The sequence below is a fragment of the Athene cunicularia genome (assembly GCF_003259725.1).
Source record: "Athene cunicularia isolate RWA chromosome 15 unlocalized genomic scaffold, athCun1 chr15_part1, whole genome shotgun sequence".
NCBI lineage: Eukaryota > Metazoa > Chordata > Aves > Strigiformes > Strigidae > Athene > Athene cunicularia.
In genome coordinates, this window is record NW_020799121.1 from 16,037,759 (window position 1) to 16,062,018 (window position 24,260).

Below are 24,260 nucleotides of genomic sequence, written 5' to 3' on the forward strand. Positions count from 1 at the left end.
GGTGATCTGATAAAGTGAGATGTGAGAGAGTTTTCCTCTAGTCTTTGGACAACATATGCCTCTGCTGGAAGACAGAACATGCTAGATATGCTGTCTGTTCCTGTCGTCTTCTCGTTGGAAGATGGGAGCTCTGCAAAGCTGTACTACGGAATGGCCATCCATCATGATCTTGGAAGCTGCATATCACTTTTTTCATACAGCAGGAGACAAAGTTCAGCAGTTCTACCATGGAGAACCATAGAGACAATGAATGTGGCTAGTGGTTTGTCAGAAGCAGATGAGTGTTTTTTCAGGGTCTCATTGTTCCATTTGGGTTGAAGCTACAGTCAGAATGCTCCAGTAGTTTCAGCCTCTGCAGCTTCTGCTGGAGTCAGGAATCGAATAAGGTGGTGGTCTCCACTTCAGCAAAACTCTGCTGTTGGTGTGTGATCTGAACCTGGAATGAGACTGACAGGAGCCATAGGCTGGTTGATACTTTATTGTGTCCCTGACTGCTCCTTATTTTTGCTCCCCTGAGGACGCTGCTCGGCCCCGCTCTTCACTCGCACACAGAGCTGCTGACCCCAGCTCCGAGTGCGACCGTCCAGGCAATTCCTGATCCCCCAGCTCCGTCCCTCAGAGCCACGTCTCTCCAGCCAGAGACAAGGATGCTGGGTGGGGCGCTGTCAGGTGCTTTGCACAAGTCAGCAGCTGACCTCAGCTGCTCTTCCCGTACCCACCAGCGCTGTGACCCCGCTGCACAAGGCCACCAAATTCCTCAGGCAGCGTTTCCCTCAGTGAAGCCGTGCTGGCCAACACCAACCCCCTCCTTATTCTCCATGTGCCCCAGCGCAGCTTCCAGGAGGATCCGCTCCGTGATCTTGCCGGGCACAGAGGTGAGACTGACTGGCCTGCACTTCCCTGGCTTTTCCTTTTTTCCCTTTTAAAAACCGGGGTTGTGTTTCCTCCATGCTACGTTTCCCCATCTTCCCCTCTGACTAGTTCTCATGTTTGTTTCTTCTGGTCATGCCTCTTGTAACAGGATAGAGCACTTATTCTGAGCAGTTATGCTCTTTCCATAGGGGTCTAACCATGAAGCTCTCCTTGGCCCTATAAGCATTAGTTTCCTGATAACTACTTGGAGGGCTAAATCCTGTGCATTGCCCTTCCCCTTCTAAAATGCATCAGGTTAGTATCTGTATCATGGTTTTTCCATTTAGTAAAGCCTAAAATCACAAGAAATTGTTAGCTGTGGCACCCCAAAGGTCTAGTAAATATTTTTAAGTGATTTGTTGGTTGTTGATAGAAGTATGGAGGTTATTTGAGTTTTGAGGGCCCTGTTGCTTCCAGGCCTGTGATGTTTGTCTGCTAAACTGTGCACAAGTCTTTTTTGGGCCACCTAGCTTTTCGAAGAAGACAGGAGTGTTCAGAAATGCAACTTTGCTTTTGCTAAATGCCTGGGCACTTTGTGCTACATAGAGTATGTGCCCTGTGTGTGAAGGTGGGAGGCTTGAGCTGGGGTATGCAGAGGGCTCAACTGTTGAAATACCGGAATGCCTTGAAAACCCTATTCAGAGGTCTTTAATATTCTACACTGCATATACTTAACTGTCTCTGGAATTGTGCATAATTTGAAGGTTTTTGCCTCTACATAGGAAGGTTGTGTTCTCAGGTGTTTGGGGCATTGTTGGTGGAGACAGGGTGTCGGCCAGTATTGTCATAGAGAGGCGGATGAAATCACCAATTTCTTTTTCAAGATGAGGAAACACAGGCTTTGTAAAAGGAAGAGAAGAGGCTCTTTCAACTTTGGGCTTATCCTGATTTCCAGGGACATAACTGGAGAATATGCTTGGTGTCTATGATCTAAAAGGCTATTAGCACTTGGAAGCTGTTACGGAAGAACAGCATTCTGGAGGAAAGGGGCTGCGGAAAGAATTTTCTGTTCCTCTTGGCCTTCTTCCAAGATGTTTTCTGCACTAAAGAGAATAGAGACAGTACTTTTTGTATGGTTGGGAAAAAAAGACCAAGACTTTTCATCTCGTGACAGTGTATAGAAAGATCCTGAACTGTTCATGTGGTGGTTTGTAACACTATAATGCCTTACCCTGGCAGACGGGGGGTGGGGGGGAAGGACAAAAGGGTGGAAGTTTTCTTTTAATCATCAGGACTTTTTGAGGTGATAGAGTTACAGAGTAAAATGTTCCTCTTCTGTTGGTTTACCATTTGTCTGCTCTGTAACACTAACCCACTTAAAATTTGTGCGGCTCTTTGAAGTTATTTTAAACCCTCAGCAGTGTATACAGATTTTGTAACCTTGGATAAAAGCACCTGAGTTGTGGTTTCAGTTTTGCCCTTTCAGGCATGTGGAAAGTGCCCCAGCACATTTCAAGGATTTTGAACTAGAAACTTCTTAGATATGGGCTATGGTTTCAAAGCTCAATTGATACAGCATACATCAAGTGAATTACATCAAGGGAATGGTTTTCTGTTTCTTTAGATATTAAATATAGATTAAAGCTTTGTGTTTACTTAAACGATCCCATGGACTCCTTTTTGGGGTTAATTATGTTGGAATATATGCCCTGGCAATTTTGGAGAGAGCATTCTCTGCCTGACTCCCTTCCCTGTTTTTATGTCTGTGTGGAACAGTTTTATCCATCAGATGCTGAGTTTAAGGTGTGGTTCACCTTCCAGTGATAGTACCTGTCCCAAGTTTTTACACAGAGTAGGTTGAACTGCTCATCTGTGTGAGACTGTAGACAGCTCATAGTGTGTAATAGCAACTCATAACAAAAGAAGGGTGAGGGATGAATTAAGAGTTGGGCAGAGGATGCTACTCTGTCTGGTATTGCAGTGGCTTGTTTTCTCAAAATACAGGCGGATTGGTGATGAATCTTGAAAAACAATGAGTGGTAGGAAAACCTCTGCACTGTGTCAGATCATCATCATGTTTCCCATATTTTGCAGTAATCACTAAAGTTTTTCAGAAAGTCAGGGCCCCATGAGACAATATAAATAGCTTTCCTGATAGTGAATCACTTGCAAAATGAAAGTCAGGGTACCAGACATGGGAGAAAAGGACAAAGCAACAAGCTGGTGAGGCAGAAGAGATGGCAGGATTAGTGACCGTTACATGGTGCTACTTTGTGTGGGTTGGTGAGATATATACCTATGTAAGTTATTGAGCAGTATAATCTCCTATCATAATGAGCGACGAGAAAACAAAAGTGTCATAGTGTTGATGCTAGTTTGTGGTTTTCTTCAGTTAGTTTGGCAAAGATGAGATTTAAGGAAAGGCAGGAAGCTGGATAACATACAGACTTTTCATGAATAATGTTTTCTGTGTATATGTGAAGTCTGGGCAACTCTTACGCAAGTGTCTGAAAAATCTGAGCCTTTGAAGGGAAAAAGAACAAGGAAAACATAGCGGTGTAAGAAGTTAAATGTTTCACACTTTATACGTGAAGTATGAAGAACAGCAAACTTGGAAAAGACAAAGTAAAAAAGATTGATGGATAGGAAGCTCCTTGCCATAATAAGAGTAACTACATAGTATTGGAAGGAGGAGGAAGGGCTTGAATATTTTAAGTTAAAGCAAAAAATGTATTGTTGTTTTGTGTAAGAAACTCATGTATCTAAAAGGAGATTGAAGTTTGTCACTCCATCATAGGGTTCAGAAAAAAATAGACTGCTCCATAACTTAGGAAGTTTCTTGTACCTTACTTTGAACTACATGATAGGCACGTTCCAAAGGATGACAGATAGTTAATACTGTGCAGATATTTTTTTAAAAAAAGCGGTAATGCCTCTCAAACATTGGTTCTGGATCATATGACATGTAAAGCTTTTATGAGTGACTCTGCAAAACAGTTTGTGTCATTTCTGTTAGTTTGCAAGGAAAGGTGATTTGCAATTCAGAGTGGAGCTTTGTACTTGATTATTTTATATCTGAGAAGAGGACTTATAATCACATTTAATTGTGAGCCTTAACTAATTTTTCATTAACAAGGTGACAGTGAGCTCACGTAACATTACAAGATTTTGCACTCATAGCATGCTTCAGAAACGTTCTGAATTCTTCATAGATACAGTCTTCTGTTTCGGTTTTTCTGGTGTACCTTAATAAATAAAAGCGTGTTTGTTACAAACTAAGGTATTCTAAAGCAGTCTGTATATGTTTTGAATTCAATTGATTGACTAAAGGTTTCTTTCTGATTCTGTTCCAGATGCATCCACTTGGACTGTGTAATAGCAATGATGAGGAAGACCTGTATGAGTATGGCTGGGTCGGAGTGGTGAAGCTGGAACAGCCAGAGTTGGAGCCAAAGCCATGCCTCACTGTCTTAGGAAAGGTAAGGAGTAGTTTGGGGTAAATGCTGCATATAACTGTTTCTTGGAAGGGTTAGTTCCTTTCTGAGAAAAATCAGCAAGAAAAAAAACCAAGAGAAAATATTCCCATTTTGGCTGTTTTCACAGTAGGTGCTTTGGGGAAGGATAATGCCATAACTCCGTTGACAGAGATGGTGATGAGGAGCTGAGTACACACATTACCTTTTTTGAGCTCTGTAGAAACCTAACAAAGACTTCTGCAAAAATGGTGGTTTGGCAGAACAGTATTGGAGTAGATATAGGGTGAACTGCAAGTGTGATGCTAACTCAATCAAAAGCAGTCAAAATGAAAGCACTCTGTTGGTTTTCCTTAGGTACATTTTCTCAGAAGACATACATTGATTTTCTTTTTTTTTTGGGGAAGAGGAGTCTTCAACCCTAGAAGGGATTTCTTTGCTTTAATTGCAGGATAGGTATCTCTAGTAACAAATGAACCTTATTGTATTGGTCAAAACCAAAATAATTTTCATCTTGATGGATTCTCTTTGTGGAATAAGGCCTCTGGAATCTAAAGGCCTTGCAAAACATTCTCCCTTTGTTTTATGGGGTGAAGTCAGTTAGATACCATTACTGCTGCCAGACATGTTAAAAATGAAAGCAGAAAGAGCATGGGCCACAAGTTCTACCAGTAGTTGTACTCATACTAACTGAGTAGTTGAAAACTCATGTCAGGAGTTCATCATAAAATCCAGCTGGCTCACGTTGCTGAGACTTTGGTAGTATAGTGTTGGTGACTTCAGGTGAGCAGTGAAAATGCAGTGTATCAGGCAGAAAATAAAACCCTAGGTTGATATTTTGCAGATTAAACTTGTGTCTGCATATTTCTGAACAAAACTTGTAAAAAGCCTACATTTGAGAGGAAATGGGAAACCATGTGCTTGTCTAAAATTTAATGCAGGTTTAGCTTGTGCTGCATGATGAGAAACATCACTTTAAGAAGTGATTGCTCTTTCTATTGAATTTCAGCATAATGCAACTTTGTTTTCTAACTTGGAATACTGTTCCTGTTTCACAGAAACTTCAGCTGATGCTTCTTTGCTCTTAGGAAGATAAAAACTGAGGATAAGGTCTCGTGAGGATGGGAATTAGAGCAGATTGGGTACTGAAAGATGCACAGCAATCCATAAGTGAATTCCAGGAGTAAATTGAGTCTTGGGGAAAGCTGTTTAAGGAAAGAATCTGTTCAGTCCTTTCTATCAGGCTCTTGAAAAGCATGTGAGGAAGTAGGTGAGTTGAATGAAGAAAGTGGAAACCATAGATATTCTGCACAGTGTCATAAATGTTTTCTGACATAGTGACATTGCTTGCCTGACCCACTGCTTTGTACCCAAACCCCTCTACTCCCCATGCCCCCAGCCACCCCTCTCTCTGGAGTGAGCACACCTCAGTATCTGCTGATCCGAGCTTCCTGAAGCTTGGCCTGCTGAGCAGCAGACCCTGGCTTTGTTTCGGGAGCTCTATACATCTACTTTGATGCATGGTGATGGTGATGTCACTCCTGCACCCCGCGTAGGGTGTGTCCAGACCATTTGGGCACAAGGTTTTCTGTGTGTCAGCTTGTGCAGTCATTTTAACAGGTGAAAAAAGGCTAGCCAAGGTTCTAGGCAGTATTTGCTTCACAGCTCCTCCTTCTGTATTTTCATGTCAACATTTATCCTTCTTTTCCTGAAATACTTATTCCCTACTACATGCTTGCTGCTGTAGTTCCTCCCCTCTATCCTTTCTCTGTAACCCTTCTGTTCAGTCCTCCCTATGCTCAAGTTATGTCCTGATTTAGAAGTACTTCTCCGAATTCTTGAAATACTGTTGAGTGCAGATAGCAGCAGAAGTATCAGCCATAAACTTCTTGCAACTCTGTCAATTCAGCCAGCCTGGTTGTCTTACCAGTGGGAACAAATTGCATTGCGATTGGGTGTCTGAAACGTTTCGTTTCCATGCAATTTGCTGTAAATTGCTACACGAGTATTCAGTTTGGCCTGGGTAGGTATCAAATCTGCTGCATGTGTATGTGTCTTCTGGGGTTTTTTTAGGATTTAGCAGCTGTTTGACTTAAAAGAAAACATGAAAGAGGAAAGGGAGGGGGAAAGGAGGACAAGGGGAGGGGAGAGAAGGAGGTAAGAGGAGGAGAGGACAGGGGAGGGGAGAAGAGAGAAAATGGAATGAAAAGGAAAAGGCAAGGAGAAAGGAAAGGAGAGGGGAAAGGAAGACAAAAAGGAAAAGAAAATAAGATGGAAGAAAGTTGTCCTCGAACACAGAAGGGAAATTAATTTCTTCCATTTAGAAAAGGAGGAAGAAAATCAGAGTGTAAAGCCTACTGTTTGCACCTCATTTAGTTTGATTTATCCTGCCCCTGAGGTGTCTTGTCCTGCACTATTGGATCTTCCAGACAAATACTGTGTTTGCCTTTCAATAAAGTTGTGGTAAGCTCTTGCTTTTCCAAAGTTCTGTAAAGTAGACCTGCCCAACTGTGACATCTACTGCAGAGATAAGCTGGATTTTACAAGATGCAGGGCTGATGCAACATTTCAGAAACATAGTGGCCTCTTGGGTATATGAAGTGTTGCATTTCAGCTTTGCTGGTGCTGCTGGTACACAGATATTATGCAAGTGAGATAAATGGCAAAGCAACCATGCACACATGTGCATGAATGACTCAGGTGGGTAACAGTAAGACTTCAGTGAATGCAAATATTCTTACCTCCTTAAAAGATGTAGTGGAGTGCATAAAATTGAGTATATAGGGCATTTGAACTTCCAGACCACAGGAATTCTGCTTTGCCTAGTGAAGTCTGACTGTGTGATCAATTATACCTCCTGCTGGAAGCAGATATATCTCCCCCTTTCAGTTGACATTTATTTCCTAATGCCGGAATTGATACTGGGATCTTCTAGTATCTATTCTTAGTTCTTAATTCCATTAGAAACCGTTCTGTGAGATGAAAGCCAAGTCTTGTGTGTTGGGAAAGTGATGTGATTGATTCAATCTGACATATTGATTTGATAGTAGGAATAAAGTTGGTGCCAGGAAGGTGAGAGAAGTTAAGGACTTGCTTTCTTTTAAAACTGTCATAGGCATCACTGGAAGTCCGCCTCAGTAATTTAGGGCAAAATAAAAAGACTTTGCCGGGACAAATAATTTGTAAGCCCTGTTTTAAGGGAGCCAATTTAAACTTGTTTCACTAAAACTTTTTAACATTTGTGTTGAGTAATGTAGTAACAGCAAAAAGCTGAGTGCTTGTGTCTGTATAGTGGAATGCATGAATCTATGAAGGAATAAATTATGAGGTTTTGTTTAATTGTTTAGTAGTAAAGGAAAAGAAAGAAAATAGAGAAAATACTGTGGAAAGCTTATATTATTGTGAACTAGAATACAGATTATTTAAAAGCTGTTTGTAGAGCTAAATTCCATGACACGCAAATCTGGTACAAAGATCTATGGGTTTATTCTTATTGTTGTTTTTTGTTGTGGCTTTTTTTGGTTTGGGGTGGGGTTTTTTTTGTTTTTTTTTTTTTTTAATCAAAACCCTGGTCTGTGTTTTCAGAAGCTTCATTCCACTTGTTTATCCATGTGCTAAATGGGATTGGTAGCTGTACAGAATTTAACTTGTCCATTCCTATATGGATTTTTTAATTGCTCATTCTTCTGAGTCAGATTTATATGGCGTAATGGAAATGGAAGAGTTTAAAAAAATGTATCTCCTGTTAGAGTGCCCGTGAAAACTGGACCCTGATTGGGAAAAGGGTGTGTGTGGCAGCTGTGATTTAACTTTGCCTTTGATCACAGTGCAGCCCTGTTTGAGGCAGTGCTGCATGCAGGCAAAGCAAAGGCTGGGGTTTTACTGATCTCATGAGCTCCTGAATAGGGCTAGAAGGGGAATGACAGAGGAAGAAGAAAGCTTTGGGAATGAAAAGGAAACCCTGTGAACCCGACCAGCATTATTGGCTGGATTTGCCTACCAGGGAGCCGCTCAGTTTCTGCCAGGCTAATTCTGCTCCAGCTTCTCTCCCCCACACCCCCGACCCCACCTCCCCCTCTCTTTCCTTCTTTCAGACTTTTTTTGTTGTTGAGGCATGGCTGTAGTAACTTGGTTCTCAGGCTGGGAACCCACTGAGCTGTTGCCATGGTCACTGGGAAGCTCTCCGTGCCATGTGCTTCAAAGGGAACCTTTCCCCTCCTGGAATTCCTGCCTTCTCTGCAGACAGCACAATGAGAGCCCTTCTCCCGAGCCGGCCGCGCTGCCCCAGCAGCAGCTTTGCTGGGAGAGGGGACGAGCAGCGCTGCCTAAATACCTGCTGTCTTCTGCCTCCCCTCTGCTCGGTGGCGGGACCTGCACGTGTCCTGCACATACCAATCCACAGCCTCCTCTTCTCCCCACTGCAGTCATTTCTGAAGCAAAGAACATCTGTCAAGACAGTGAAATACAGCCCAGCAATACTGTTGTGGGCTCGTTTTTTTACTTCAGTACAGGATAGGTAGTAAGAAAATGCTGAAGATTTGCTTCGGAGTAGCACTTCTCCCCTTCCTGCAGGCTTCATAGTCGACAGGGAAGGATTTTGTTCTTGTTTCTCTTCCAGGGACTGCTGAGGGACTTTTCTCCTGTATTAAGAGGGTGTATGTATTTGAGGATGTGCATCTGAGTAGAACCTAACAAAGAGAGGATGTCCCTGCTACTACAGCTTCCTATTTTCTTCAGATCAAAGCAATCTGTAATATGAGGAAACTTCTATCAGCTCTTCCAGGATCCATTCACTTATTTTCTCTCTTTAAGTGTTTATTTACAGAAACGGTTACACAGATGTTAACTAGAAGAATCTCTTGTTTTGCCATGTCATCATTATGATTATACTACTGAGGTTGGGCCCAGAATAATCATAATTGTGTCTGCATTAAACCGTCTAACTGTGATTCATAACCTTTTTGTCTAAGAATTTAATTTAAATATGAAGATTCTTAGAAGGTAGTCAAACGAGACATCATGGGGCTGTGTTGGTAGTTTAGTTCCTTAATAGAGAGTGATCTGCTCTAAGATTTGAGGAACAAGACGGTCTGTGGGGAATCAGTTTCAATCCTTTTCTTTTGGAGTTACTAAAAGTGATAAAGAAAGGCAAATTAAACAAAACCAACTTGCACATTTACATCCATAGCCTAAACTAAGCGTACAGTTATATTTACAAATAAGAATTGCAGTGACTATGTAAGCATACCTTTTGTTTCTGTATAACATTAATAGTTTTATATGCAGTTTGGATAATTTCCTGTATAAATGGATTCAGTTCAGTTGTAAAAACGTATATGGAATTTAGGCAAATGCTCTTCCATGCTGAACCTATTCAGAAATTAGGACTGAGCTACGCAGTAGGTTAAGATCTAAAATTAATGAGACACGTCTACAGCCACTGGTCAGTGTTTGCAAAACTTTGCTTGTTCAGATACTTTCAACAGGTAGTGACAGCTGTAGTAATCCACCCTATGATGGGTCCTGTGCCACATGCAGTAGAGGTTGCTGTCACTTTAGGAAAACATCTTACATCCATTGAAGTAGTTGATGTTCCACTTGTGTTATCTGTTCCACAGTTTGGGGACCTTTGCTGCCTCCTGTTCGTCAGCCCATGTTTCTTCATTCTCAACAGCATCTAAAAAGCATTTGGAATTAATTCTGAGGCAGTAGTCTCAAAACTTATGGCAAAATTTAATTGGTCTGGCTGAAAAGTAATAGTATGGGTGACTTCTAAGTTGGTTGGTTGGTTTGTTTCACTGTGTGACCACGTAAAGGTTTGTTGGCAGCATAGTGTCCAGTGGAGGTAGGAACAAATAAAAGGAAGAAGGTGAAGGGGCTGCTTTTTCTGATGGCAGTGCTGGCCTAAATGCATGTCAAACTACAGACTGAGGAAAGTTGTTCAGCAGTAGAAACTTAATACCGGTTGTTTTGAACTCTCAGATGTTCTGTGTTAAGTAGGGAGCTGTTACAAAGCAGAAGAGGGGTTTCTTGAATGAGACTGGACTCCTTTTGGCTGTGGGCTGTTTGAAGGATCTACATTGCACATGCCAAACACACCAAAACTCTGATCAAAACATAAACTATACTATTTATCAATCACCTTGTTTTGTAATGAAAAAAAGGGTATGTGTTCTGAGGGGAAGAAGAGCATCCTGGTTAAAGTCTGGTCTTCTGAATCATTAATGTTCTTTAAGAGGCTCTGTTAACATTGTATTTAAATTTTCCATAGTCTGTTGTCTGCCCAAAATTAGAGTTAACTGTGAAAAGAAATAGTGTATCTATAATTGTAATCCCTGCGATTCATGTGTTTTTCTTACTGTATTTGTTCTAAATAATATACTGAGAATTACCATTTTCCTGAAGCACCAAAGAACAGAAGTGCTGTAATACCATACTGTTAGTTTCTTGTTATTTCCCACTTCATTATCATTTGTAACGTCCAGATGCCTGAAATGTTAACATCCATTTTAAACAAGCATAAAACACCTTTAAAAAAATTATATTTGAAGTGATACTATTACTTTTGCAAATATTTTCTTTGTGTCATTTATCTTTTGACATTCTTTTTACTTCCCGAGTGCTAGCAGTGTGATCAGAACTCCACACGTGATGATTTCTGGAGTTCTAACAAAATTTCATAGGTAAGGTCAGAAGAGAGGATAATGCATGGTTTTTCAGGAAGAAGCCGGATTTTCAGTGATAGACGGAAATAGTCAGTCCTCCTAATCTTCCCGATAGGGACAAGTGTATATTTTTGACAACGACCCCCAACCCCCCTCAAAAAAAAAAAAAAAAAAAAAAAAAAAAAAAAAAAAAAAAAAGCAAAAGCGCAAAATGCTTTTGCGAGTGTACTTCTGTTTCCCATCTCCTTGCCTCTTCTTCCATCCCCTACAGACCATACTCTAACAACAGGCCTATTTTACCAGATTAAAAATGGGATTTGAATGGGAAAGAAAAAGGAAGAAATGCTGCATGTAAGTGTGTTTGGTTCAGAGAACATGGGCATGCGGCATGAAGCGGGAGTCTCAGCCCTATAGTTGAAGCCTTGAGTTCATACATACCTTTCTTGTGTCTTTTCTCTTTAAATCCTCACTTTCCACCTTAATTTCAGCAGTTCCTTTGAGGAGAGAAGGGAAAGGTTGAGCACAGGTTAGAGAACTAACAAGCAAGCCAATTAAATTCTGGTGATGGAGGAAAGGTTGATGTTGTGTGTGGATCATATGGTGAAAGATGTAAAAGTAAAGAAAAGAGCTGGATTGAAGCCAAAGAGGGGAGTGCCCACAGGAATGGACAAACAAAGGCTGAATCAGGTTATGCAGTTCAGAAGAAGTAGATCTGTCAGCTTTTAATTCATGGGTGGTGGTGAGCCCTTTCCACTGGCAACTAGTGCCGTCAGTTTGTTATTGTATTATTTCACTAACTTCATTTTTTGTGTTCACTGCACAGTTATGAAAAGCATGAAGAAAGGCTGTCTCTTAATGTTTCGCCCTCTGGGCGCTCCTTAGATTTGCTGTTGTTGGACTGATTACTTTAAATAAATGTCCACTTTTAGAGTTGAGTCCTTAGCAGTCCCCACCACCATCTTTGCTCCTTTCCAACCAACTGTGGAACACAGCTGCTTCTCCCTTAAGCTAAAGAAGCAGCTGTTGTTGCACAACATGTGTTACTGGAGTCTTTGCTCAGTCAGAACTCCTAGTGAAATGAATGGAAGTCCAGGCTGAGTAAAGACTAAGGAACAATTTTTAAGGTAAATGTTTTATGTCTTTAAATTTTTGGACCCTTATGATTCTTTGTGCCTTGTGAGCCTCTCAGACACTGAGATATTTTTATTTTACATGCAGAATCTACCTATTTCTCTAACAGGAGAAATGCACAATGGCAGACATGTTGGAAGAACTACAGAAATGGAGTTTGAAGCAGAAAAGTGAGTGGGCAAGTAAGTGCAGTGATGTTGGAGTATAGAAATGAGCACAAAAGAAGCCTGGCAAGCAGAATCAGATAAATGGATCACAAAGGGAAGATGATAGGGAGCAGATATGGAGGCAGGGAATGGAATTATTTAGGACTTCACAGATGAGTGACATGCCTAATTTTGGTGCACTAAGAGACAGAAGGCTTTGGAAGAAATTGGAGAACAGGGGAATGTAACCAGAGCTTCATCAGAGGGACTCCAATATTTAGAGTAAAAGATGGGCAGATACAGTTGGCAGTGGTAGAAAATAGCGGATCATAAGAAATTGCAGACATAAAGTGGGAATATTTGCAGTGATTTTCACAGACTTGAAATGGAGGAGAGAGATGAACAATATAACACAAATTTTGTGCTTCATATACCATTCCTTTGACATAATTTGCCAGAAGCTGTTTTTCTGCACTAAAGATTTTGTCTTTGTGGTGGCCAGGTGAATATGATCTAGAGGTGCCTGCTTGGATGACATGATGATTCAGTGTTTGTACTAAGTTCAAGGAATCAACTCCAGAAAAATCAAGTGCTCATACTGAATGAGTATGAAGTGGGTTTTTTGGTCAACGTAAGGAGCATTGACCAGGCGATTTGCAATTTAGCAGGTTATTTCTTGAAGATGAGCTGGACATATTTGTGGTATGAATTCTCTAGACAGATTAGATATATTATCAACATTTGCATAGCTGTTGCCTTAGAATTGCTCAGTATGTATATGAAATGCTCACCAGAACTATTAAAAATGTCTGAAGCATGTATTCAAGTGCATTAACATTTCAGTTACTGGCCCATTGGTGTTTTGTTCAATTGGTAAACCAAGAGAATGTATCACAGACGTTTAATTTTTCAAAATGCTCAAAGAACTTGGTCAGCTTGGATAGGAAAAAAGGTGGACCTTAGCTGTGAGGATCCAAATAGTGAGCTTTTAAGAGGTGGGAAGGAAGGCATTTGTGAAGAGCACAGAATGCACAGATTCTTGAGTCCGGAGCAGCGGTGAAACTCCCAGAGGGTCTCTTCAGCTGACTGCAAGGGACTAATGAGCCAGCCTGGCTGTTTATGGGCTGTGGTTAACCTCTTGCAAGTTAGGATTTCCTGTCGCCAGCAATGAGCTGTGACCGCCAGCACCACAGTGTTAATGATGAGGTAGGGGCTGATGAATGGCTGGACTCCAGACAGCAGCCTTCTCTGGCAAAGAATCAAGTGGCTAGAGGGGGAAAAACATTGATGTCTACAAGAGAAATAATACAAACTCCAGAACCTATAATTCCCATGTTTAAAAAAAAGAAAGGGAGAAAGAAACTGGGGACAAATTCAAACCAAGTGAAGCTTTTATCTCTGCATTCTGAATAGAAGATTGTTCTTCGGCAAAACTGGCTGCAAAAGCCAGGCCAGTTAAAACAATATGCAGGCTGCTTGCCTCCAAGTAACCAGAAATTGTTGGCTCAGAGTAGCCTGTTCTGAGGAGCCAACCTGCTGGGAGACGTTATCCAAGCAACGGCCTGAATGTAATTCCTCCCGCTGTGGAATGGCTCTTTGGCAAATGAAGACCCTAATTAGAGATGGAAGGGTTTCTATTTTGTTTTTCTTTAATCCTTACCCTGAGGCCTCTGCAATACAGCCATGTCTCTGCTTGTGTGGAGAGAAGTTTCCAGTTTCCCTTTGTAACAAAAATCCTCCACCTTTTTTATTCTTTTTTCCCCCCTTCTTTTTCTTCTTTAAAAAAAAAAAAAATCATCAACAAACTAACAACAGGGGCCCACCACAGTTTGGGACCTTGAAACTAATCTAATCCAAACCCAAGGATCACTGTTTGGAAGAAAGTCCATGTCACCTTATGTTAGCCAGCCCATGGAACGTTGCTAGATAAACCGCAACGCTGGCCCACCATGCAGCTTTTTACTGCTGAACTTACTACCCGAGCTGATCCCTCTAGTAGGGAGGGAGGGAGGGAGGGAGAATCTCACTGATTCAGTAGTATTCTACTGGATACCAAGGGAATTTTACACGCCTTTATTCGTTCGGAAAGACTGAAGCCCCTGGCTGAGGGTTATCTGCATATTCTGTAGTTCTGGATGCAGATGCTCATCCCTGACAGAGGACAGAACTCCCAGGGGAACACGCTCTAGCATTTTAGCTCCAGTATGCACAGAAGCAAAAATATATTTCCTGCTTGACAAGTCACCTTGGTCTATGTGATGTATGTCTGAGTGTATTTTCACAGGCTGCGTGCAGGCGTTTAAGAACTCTGCAAAGAGCACTGCATTGTGTCACTGCTGAGGCTTGGATGCACTGTTTCCTCACCTCAGATGATGATGATTGTGTTATCGCTAAAATGCCCTTGTTTACAGTAAATATCAACCTATAGATGAAGGCCAGCTACTTGAGGATGAGGCTAAGCAAGGCAGATGATGCTAAGCAGAAGGCACTGAGTTCCTATCAGTTTCTTGTATTTGGAGATAGGTATATACCCAGAATTGGCCCAAATCACTCCTAATTTTTCATGCTTAGTTATGCTTGCTTTCATTTCTTCTCAGTGCTTTTGGTTGGCTGTGGTTATATTCATATCTTGTCTTACCTTCCAGATGGAGGATAGCAGCATGATAGTAATGAGCACAAAGCTGTTCAGCCTTCTGAATAACTTGTGGTTAATTTAGATCTGTTAGTATATCTTGGATAGACAACTGTAAATTCCTCAGACCTGTTCTATACCCTTTACGTAACTTCACACGGGCTGAATCTGTTAGAAATTTCACCCATTTTCTAATATATTTAAATATTTATGTAAAGCTGTGGGTTGGGAACCATGGCCCAAAACTGTTGTTTGGTTGAAACAAATTTTCTGTAGTAAGGTGAGGCTTGTTTCTCAGGAGGATTGAACTTCTCCATTGAATTGACTGAGATTGGATGAAATTCCTGCAGGACTTAGAATTTTTGAATGTTTTGCCATCTTCTATTCTAAATGCAAGACATAATTCTTATAATTATTTGTTTTCCCTTTTGATGTATATACATACCAATTTATCATTTTAAGGTAATTATCAGAGTACATCCCTTGTGTAGGGGAACTTTGGTACATTCTAAGTATTTACACAGCTTGGGTACTATAGGGATGGCTTCTTACAGTGGCCTGAAGAACCAGAAGAGAGAGATACTTTTGGTTTTTTTCTTCCTCATTTTAACTATCTGAGAGCCTCTCAGCACTGAGTAGTGTGGATCACGTTGGTATATATTGTTGGTGTGTTTGCGTACTGCATGAGCTAATGTTTTTCTTAAAATAGACATATATAGGTTTTTAGGTATTTTAAACTTTCTACAGAGAAGTACTTGGGTTTTTAATTGTGATTATATTTTTAAATTTAAAAATACTGCTTCGTACTTTGTATTTCTGTACTTAATTGATAAAGCAACTGTTGTAATGCCATATAATGCAGTATCTATAGGATACATGTATAAAACATAACCCAAAGTGCCAGAGAAGTTGATTTGATTTATTGCCATCGGGGAGGGGTTTTATGCTGATGTGAAACTTGGGGATTTGACTATCTTTTAGTTGTATTCTGCCTTTTCTTTCATACAGAAACCTGCCAGTACCTTTTTTGTTATCTCAGAAAATGTTTGAAATGGCATCCTGCTTATGCTTGGTTTAACTTAGTCTCTGGATTTACTGGGGAATTGTACATTAACAGGATGGAGGCATCAGTTGGTTAATTTGTAACTTCTGCTGTTTGCAAAGTAGATTTTGTCCTTTTCTCCTTCCTCCTCTGCACTATGGCCTGGCTTTCTAGCCCCAGTGGTTCAAGGGGCAAGGTATCTTTGATGATTGACTGAGCCTGATGATAGCGCAGGAGAGAAAGAGGGGATGCCTGTATTTTTCAGATGTTGTCTGTATTCTCTGTAGCTCTGGGAGAAGAAGAGGTTTTGCAGTGTGACAATTATAGGGCAGAGGTGTATTTGATGTAATGCTGTGGGGTTTGTGCAAGGTTTCAGCGGTAAGCAGAGTGCATCAGACTGTTTTGATGGAGCGTCTTTGCCTGTAGCTGATGTTCCATGCTTTTGCAAGTACAGCTGGGACTCTGCGCCAGAAATGGGTTTTATTCTGCTGATGAGTCTCTTTCCCAGCAGTAGCTGCTGTGAACAGAATATATTGTGTATAGTCAATAGGAAACACACATCCTTGCTTACCTTAGGAGATAGTGTTCCAGATGTATTTTCAAAATAATCTGAATAGTAATATCTCCTGTAGTTGATGTTTTAGCAGCCAATATAGTGGTGTTCTTAAGCATACTGACAGATTTTTGCTGAGCTGTTTGGGTTTTTTGGGTTTTTTTCCTTCATCCTTCTTAATGGGATGTCTCTCTTGTGCCCAGTTACAGAGAGGAGCATCTAAAGTATTCCAGTGAAGAGTACTTTCCTTTTTTGCAGAACTAAGTATAATGCTGGAAAGCCTGCTGTGCTGTGATGGGGAATCAAGGTGCAAAGGATTTTATGAAATCCATATGTGTCTTGCTCCTGACAGGAGATTACACTTGGCTTGAGGAGAGAACCTTTATCCCAAACAGAAGTCACAACCATATCAAAAAACATGTTTGGTTTTTATTGCCTATCTTCATGTGATACCATTTCTTTCATACTGAAAATCTAATGCTGCCATCCATAGAATGGAGGTGCAGTTCATACCCACTGCTCAGTTTAATGGGGTTCTTTAAGGTGTACCTTTCTGCTGAAGAAGTTAAGGGTTTGAGAGCGTCAGGGTCAGAACGCCATTCAGCTGACTGCAACGGCAAACTGGTGGTGGCAACATCTACTTGTCCAGACCTGCGGATTCATCATGCATTTTATGTAAGAGCCAGTGGTCTTTCTCATCTGTAGAACTTGCCAGGTTTGCCCATACTTAAATAAGATTTCTTAAAACTCAAGATTCTCTGCAGAAGTTAAACTCTGATAATGTAGGCTCTCCTGATGCTTATTTCAGCACCAGTTGCCCTCTGCTAATAGAACAAAATCAAATGAGGAAAAGTCTGCAGAAGGCAACTAGAAAAGCCAATATTCTAGAACCTGGTACTGCATTCTTTGTATCCTAGCTCTGGTAATATTGTCTACATCTTTGTTGTCTCACTTGATTTTGATACGGAGAAAACAGATGCTAATCTGTTGGTTTGTGAGCACTAAAAATTTTTGGAACAGATTCTGCTATTTTCTGCTCAGGAGAAGATCGTGACCACTGAATTGCTATAGTCATCATTTGGTGAAATATTGCAGATGGAAACCTTATCCCTTCAGCTGTATTCACTAGCAGTCAGGATTGTTAAAATCCTTGACCTGCCTTTCCAGAGCGATGAAGCAAGACACCAGAACTTTTCATTGAAAATCTTGTTCCTTGGGGTCACAGAGTATGCAAGCTGTTTGCTACTAGTGTCACTCACATGGTACTGATACGCTATGTGAGAGGCTCACCGCTTATTTCAGAGGACCAGAGACAGCTATAAAAAAAATTCCACTTCACACTGCTTGCATAATCCCACTCTTTTGGAAGATTAATGACCACTAGCTGCACAATGTTGAGACATCTGACATGGAAGGTTGGGTCTGTTGGGCTGGGTTAAACAGAAAATGAGTCTCAAGTTCAGTGATTTTTTAGTTCATGGAGAAATTGAGGAGGAAGACCTCAAAAACTGACAAAGCGAATGCAAATTTGGTCAGGCTGGCTAAAAAAGGATGTATAAACCAATTTTCTTGTCTACTGTGTTCAACAATCTCTGCGTAGAGTTGGAGCAACACAATTATCGTATCTTCTGCCCCAAAAAGCATGAGATGTATTGAAAAAAGGAGAAGGGAAGGGGGAAAAGCCATGGTTACACCTGTTGTAGTGGTGCCGTTTCCCTCAGTTCTGACTGTACGCAGTGTTTTCCTTTTGCCATCCATAGGACTCTCTTCTGCATACTCTATCCTTACTCTTCTGCTTCCAGTCTTGTTCATTTTGGAGGACCAGCTAATAGTACGTGCTGGCACCTGATGGAATAGAGTTGGGATAGTTTGCTAAAAGCAGTTTACTGGCATCTGTGCTGTTTACCACCTAAACCATTGCTCAGTCTCCCCCTCCTCACCTTTATCATTTTCTTAACCCAGAGAATAAATCAGCTCCCTCATGTACCACATACCATAGTTACAATTAATATTTGTGATTTGCAGTGCACTGAATTCCAAAAAGAGAATTCCTATAGTTAGATGAACGATCCAACTGATCCAAGAGGCTAGTCTGGCAAGACAGATATGTAGTTCTTAATGGAAAAGCATTTGTGAGAACATAGTGTTAGAACAGCAGAATGTATCTGAGGGCTTACACAGGCAGCCAGTACTTTCAAAGCATCTTTTTCTCCCTTTAATCTGTCAGTTTTATCTAGGATGTTAATTTTAAAAGTGTATTTATAAATAATGATCTGGCTCTGCCAGTAGCCATTTTCAGCAGATGGTACTATCTTAATAAATGTGTAATGCATTACTATGTCGATGTTAATGGCAAAGCTAGAAGTGATTAATGAACTTTGATTTCCGCACCTATGGTTCCAAGCCTCAGTCCTTCTCTCGTCTGTAATTTATTCACTCTCTGCAACCCATTAGTGTGTCATGTCCTCATATGTAACTACAGCTGTATATTGTGAGGGAATTCTAACTATGGCAAAGTAGTAAATGTAATGAAAAAAGGGCAATGGTTTTGGTATGATTTTTCTCTTAAACAGGGGACCTTGTTAAGCAGCTTTTCCTCTTATGTTGATTTCTCCACTGTTGCATAATAGCTGACATCTCAACTGGAATGAGGCTGTACTAGAAAGCAGAGGAAGATATGTTTGCAGTGTTTGTGTCTGCAACCATGTGAGGCCCTTCTAGATGTCAGCAAGTGGCTGACCTTCTTACTGTTTTGATTGTTGCTGTCCTACCTGATTTGAATGAATGAGAGGAAGCAGTGCACCTGTTTAATAATCCTCTGGTCCCTTGGGCTGAAACTTTGTCTCATCAAGGAAGTTGTTGCTTCCCTATTGTGTTAGTCTGACCCATAGGAAGGGAGTGTGGAGCTCTTAAAATCTTTCTGGTGTTCTTCGAGGTAATAACTGAAATTTCTTTAGGCCTGGAGATGCGAAGGGATAACTTTCCTCACACTTCTGTCATATGCGTTTTCTCTCATCCTCTCTAGATTACAGGGTCTCATAAATTCTTCCACATTTTAATCTTAGACAGTATTTAACGTGCATTTTTGTTGTTATCAATCGTGCGTTCATAACAAGTAAGTATCTAAATTACACTCTAAAATAACTTTGCATCAGCCTTTTCCATGAGCTATGGCATTCTCTGTGCAAACTAAAACATTATAGAAACATAGATGAAGCCAATATTATGTATTTACAATAAAAATAATATTAATAATGTATGATAAACACACCGTATCCTTCTGTTTACATTTTTCTTTGAGTATAAAGTACCCAAATGTATTCTTCAGCAGAGGGCTTCTGATAAAGTCCTAGGCTGGTAATTTTTAAGGAATTGAGGAAGGACAAATTCCAAGGTGGGGGTTTTATTCCTGATCATTGTAGTTACTTTTAGAGGTGCCTACATCCAACATTTAACTAAACAAGATAGTCAAATGTCTGCCAGGTGTTTGCATGAAGTCTAGGAAATGGCAGAACTCTTTTTAATGCTCATCTACAAAGAAAAACTTACGGTGTCATTTGGAAAGATTCCTAAAGTGGCAGAAACTGTTAACAATAGTTACAGTCAAGGTGCATATTCTCTATATTTTATGATATAGATGAGTACAAATGTTTGCTGGTTATTTCAACAGCATTCTTCATGAGCTTGATTGTCTTCATCTGCTGTTGTGATCTCCCCTGCTGAACAGATGAGTTAATCCAAGTGATAATCTTAAATGATGCTTACTGTGAAGGGTTAGGAAAATAAACAATCCAAAAGAAAAAGACCTTTTTGTGTTTTTCTCTGCAGTCCTGTAGTCATGAGTGGTGTCAGTAAGCACTACTAGACTCCCTCTAGGCCCAGCTTGCATGTACCTAGGAACTTGGGGGTATGTTTCAGGTTATATATTCCTTTCTCTCTGCACCAGGGATACCTTTTGTCCATCCTTCAGTACTATTGCATCCTGAGAGATTCAGTTCCATTATACAGCCCTGGACTTGGTGCATTTAGGGCAGAATCGTTCATTGCTTTCTTGCATTTTGTTTTGGTCTACTTGTTTTGATCAAATCTGTAGCTAGAACAAGGACTGTGAGATTGACAAGGCAATGATTTTTATTCTTCTGGACATGCTTCAATATGAGGTCTAGTAAGTTTAAATAGAACCCCTAGACACTTGTCTTTCTTGGCCTTTTTATTTTCAACCTATTCACACCAGCTATACTGTAGTATCATTAATGCACAAGACAGTAGATTTTTTGAAGCTTGGAGATTTTTTGCTTTCTAAGGGGAAATGCTACTAACTGGCTTGCTTATTCCATGCCTGGCTTATGATTAACTGAAATATCTTTGAACCACTTTTAAGCTGTTCTATACTATGTCAGAGACAAAGGAGAAAAAATCCAACAAACTGCTGTGAAGGCTTGAAAATGCTAATTTTAAATGGTATTAATATTTTTAAAAGTATCTGGTAGTTTTAATTCTGTTACAAGAATAGGGATTTATATGCAGTTCTGAGCTAAGCGGATTTTGGGTGGACTTTCAGGGAGTAAAAAAAAAATCACAGAACTTGAAACCAATACACAAAAACGTTAGTTCAGATCGTGTCTGAATCTGTACACAAGTAAAATCGGTACACAAGAAAAGGTTAGAATGGATATTGGAATACAGCTTCTGGCATTTGCTGCTGTGACAGTTGCAATACATTGCTGCAAAATGTTTGGTGCAGCTATGGCCTGAAATTCTCTGCACTTGATTTACTACTTTTGTTACTCCAGATTGCTAGGATGAATTTTAAATACAAATATTATTCCTCATCAGGTGGTTTGCTCTGCCTGTATCACTGCTCTGTGATGTTACTGTGCTGTAAATGGACCTTTTCCTGTTTCTTTGCCATTTCAGCAGTTCTAAAGATTTATTTTTCCCCTCCAATTGTGCAGTATAGGCTACTTCTGCATGGCCAGTCTGTTACCTACATCCACTGAAAATCGTTGTTGTTGCTCTGTATCCTCTTTGACCCCTGTGCTTTGGGCAGTATTGGAGCTGCATTTATTGAGGCACTCTGAAACTGGTCTGTGAAAGGAATTTGCAGGAGTTACCACTGCTCAGATCATCTGAAAACCAGAACTGGAGACTTTTTTTTTTCCCCCTCCTTCTGTAAGCATCCAGACCTGTTGAGGGCCTTCCCACTGCTCTGTAATCAGTATTGTGGGGCCTAAAGGCGGGACTAACACATGGAACAGGAAACTTAACTTGATACAATGAGCAATATGAGATTCAGGCTGTGATTGTCTTGCAGAGTTTCTTCATTTGGGGTGCACGCAGTTCAGGGAGCTGGCTCGAGCTCATCTAGGAAAAGAGGGCTGCTGTGTGAACAGCATGAACCTTCTTCCTATTGCAGGGATTACCACATAGGATCATGACAAGAGATGCGTCCGGGAGGACTCCTTGATTTTGTGACAAATTTTCGCATTTGGAACTTCATGCCTAAAATGAAAGAAGACACTGAGGAGATATCTCATTTTTTCAGCTGTATACCCCCAGATTTTTGTTAACTCTCCCTTCCTGACCATCTCTGTTCTACCAGAAATAGCTTGAGAGGGCTTTTTTTTTTTAAAGTAAGGAAGGCAGTTCCCAACCACGGCACTTTAGATGTAGTAGCGTAGGTTACTGGTGCAAACCACCGTTACTTTTACCCCACCATTACACATAACACAAGGGGGAAATGCCAGTAAAAGAGTTGCCCCCTGTAAAAAAGGTATCTCCCTTCCAGAAAAATTACAGTAACTTCAGGCAGTTAAGGTTGTGCTTGTCAGGTGAGATGCCAGATGACTTGTCTCTATCCTAAACAGACCTACTTATGTCTAACGTATATTTTGTGGCTTATTATCTTTGTACTTAAGGACAAAAGTATTTTTGAATTGCTAATATGGGGCTTAATGAAGATTGCTGCCGTTTGCAGTCTGGCTTCTAGGACCACAGCATGCTTAGCGCAAGTACATCAGTGGTTCTTTGCAGTTGAGCCCTGTGTTTCTGCATGTCGGGCAGTGAGCGAGCTGCTGATCTACACCGAACGCGTGTAACTTCCCTGGAGCTCCAGGCGGGAAGTGGGAGCACTTTACAGAAAAAGTAGAAGTTACGATGGTGGCACTTGCATGATGGTGGCGCTTGAATGTCGAGGTCCTGTAGAACAGGCCCGAGGCCATTGCTCTGTAGCAGTGTTGTCTTTCAGACGCTGCATGCACAGGCTAGAAGTTGTCACTCTGAACGGTGATCACTGGGATTACTAAAGGTGGCAGTTATCAATGTTTTGGGTTTTATTACTCTTTACAAAAAAGGAAGAATAACGATGCGTAGTGATAATGATTTGTTAAACCACAGAAGACAGACGGTCTAGGAAAGGGATATGCCAGCACATTTGCTGCTTTCTGTCACTTGCATGGGAATTGAATCGAGGAAATGACCGTTTGTTTGCCATGGGAATTGTAAAGGTAAAGCACGTACCAGGGCAACTTAATCTTCTTCCTTCTATCCAACGTCTGCCTCCTTTTGATTAGGTTTTGGCCACTTTACTTAGAAAAATGATTTAGGGGCAGTCTTGAAATGAAAAAGCCCCATGCCTGTTATTTGAAGAGGGACTGAGGTTACCGAGGCAGGCTCTTTCCAAAGACGTTTTGGCTTTCGTTATCCTGCGGGGGGCAGGCCGGGGTGGCACCGGCCCGTCCCGGTGCCCGGCTGAGGCCCCAGCAGCGGCACGGCCGACTGCAGCGCGCTCTTCCTCACCCCTCCGCTCTGGGGGACGTGTGGCCCTGGGATAGAACCACAGTCAGGGAGCACCCCGGGCTTGTACAGTATTAACTCAGACCACTTACATAGGACAGATGGGGTGAAATACGAGGGGTTGCCCTGCTGCTTTTATGAAGAGAAGCAGGTAGCCTGTAGTAGCAACAGTGGCAGTGGAGGTGGTGGCTGCTATACAGAAGACTATGCAGTGAACGTGCAGTACACGCTTCCTGATGACACCTTGCCAAGCTGCTGTAAGGGTGTATGTGATCTGGGTCAACGCATTCCCATAATTCCTGAAGACAGAGACTGTGAGCTGATCCTACCTACAGAGTGCCAAGGGACCCACGCAGGAGGCTGCAGTTCCTGGGATGGAACACCTGAGCTAGATACTTACCTGCAATGCCAAGGTCTCGGAGAGGTACAGGACGAGAGGGAGGTGTGCTACGAGGCAACATCATTCCTACGGCAGAACTACTCTCAGGAGGAGGAAGCTGGAATGTTCTTCCCCGGTCCCACTCCCAACTCCCAGAAGCTGATGACAACCACAATGGCCACAGGTAGTATGTGTGCTTTTTTGGATTACTCGCTACCTTTCTGTCCTAGCCTATGAAATGCTCCAGCTTCCTAGATACCTGCAGCCATAAAGTTTATTGCCATCCTTTGTGTAAGAGTAGGTTGTCGACTAATCCTTCACCCAGAAGTGCTGTTCTCTTGTTACCTGTGCTCACTTGGTCATAGCTAGAGAATAGAAGATCATAGTTTACTAAGTAAGAGAAAAGCTTTCATACTCAGGCATCCGAGGTGTTTATCTAACACCTTTATCATGTATCTCACGTGTTTAAGTAAGATAAGAGCTTTCATACTCATCCTTTGTGGGGAAGGGAAAAAGTGATTGCAAGTACCAGGCCCCCATTAGAGCTCCTACAGCCAGGGACACTGTGACAGTCGTGGCAGCAGTGGCAAGG

The 24,260-nt window shown here is 41.3% G+C and overlaps 1 protein-coding gene across 2 annotated transcripts in view; it reads left to right on the forward strand.

The window, feature by feature from the left end:
• The window catches only part of ZNRF3 (zinc and ring finger 3), an 83,580-nt gene that overhangs the window by 43,643 nt on the left and 15,677 nt on the right, over nucleotides 1-24,260 (forward strand). For both annotated transcript variants that reach the window (XM_026859770.1, XM_026859771.1), the window contains exon 2: nucleotides 4,206-4,331. In XM_026859770.1, coding sequence (XP_026715571.1) covers nucleotides 4,206-4,331 — 126 coding nt within the window. The remainder of the gene's footprint in view (nucleotides 1-4,205; nucleotides 4,332-24,260) is intronic.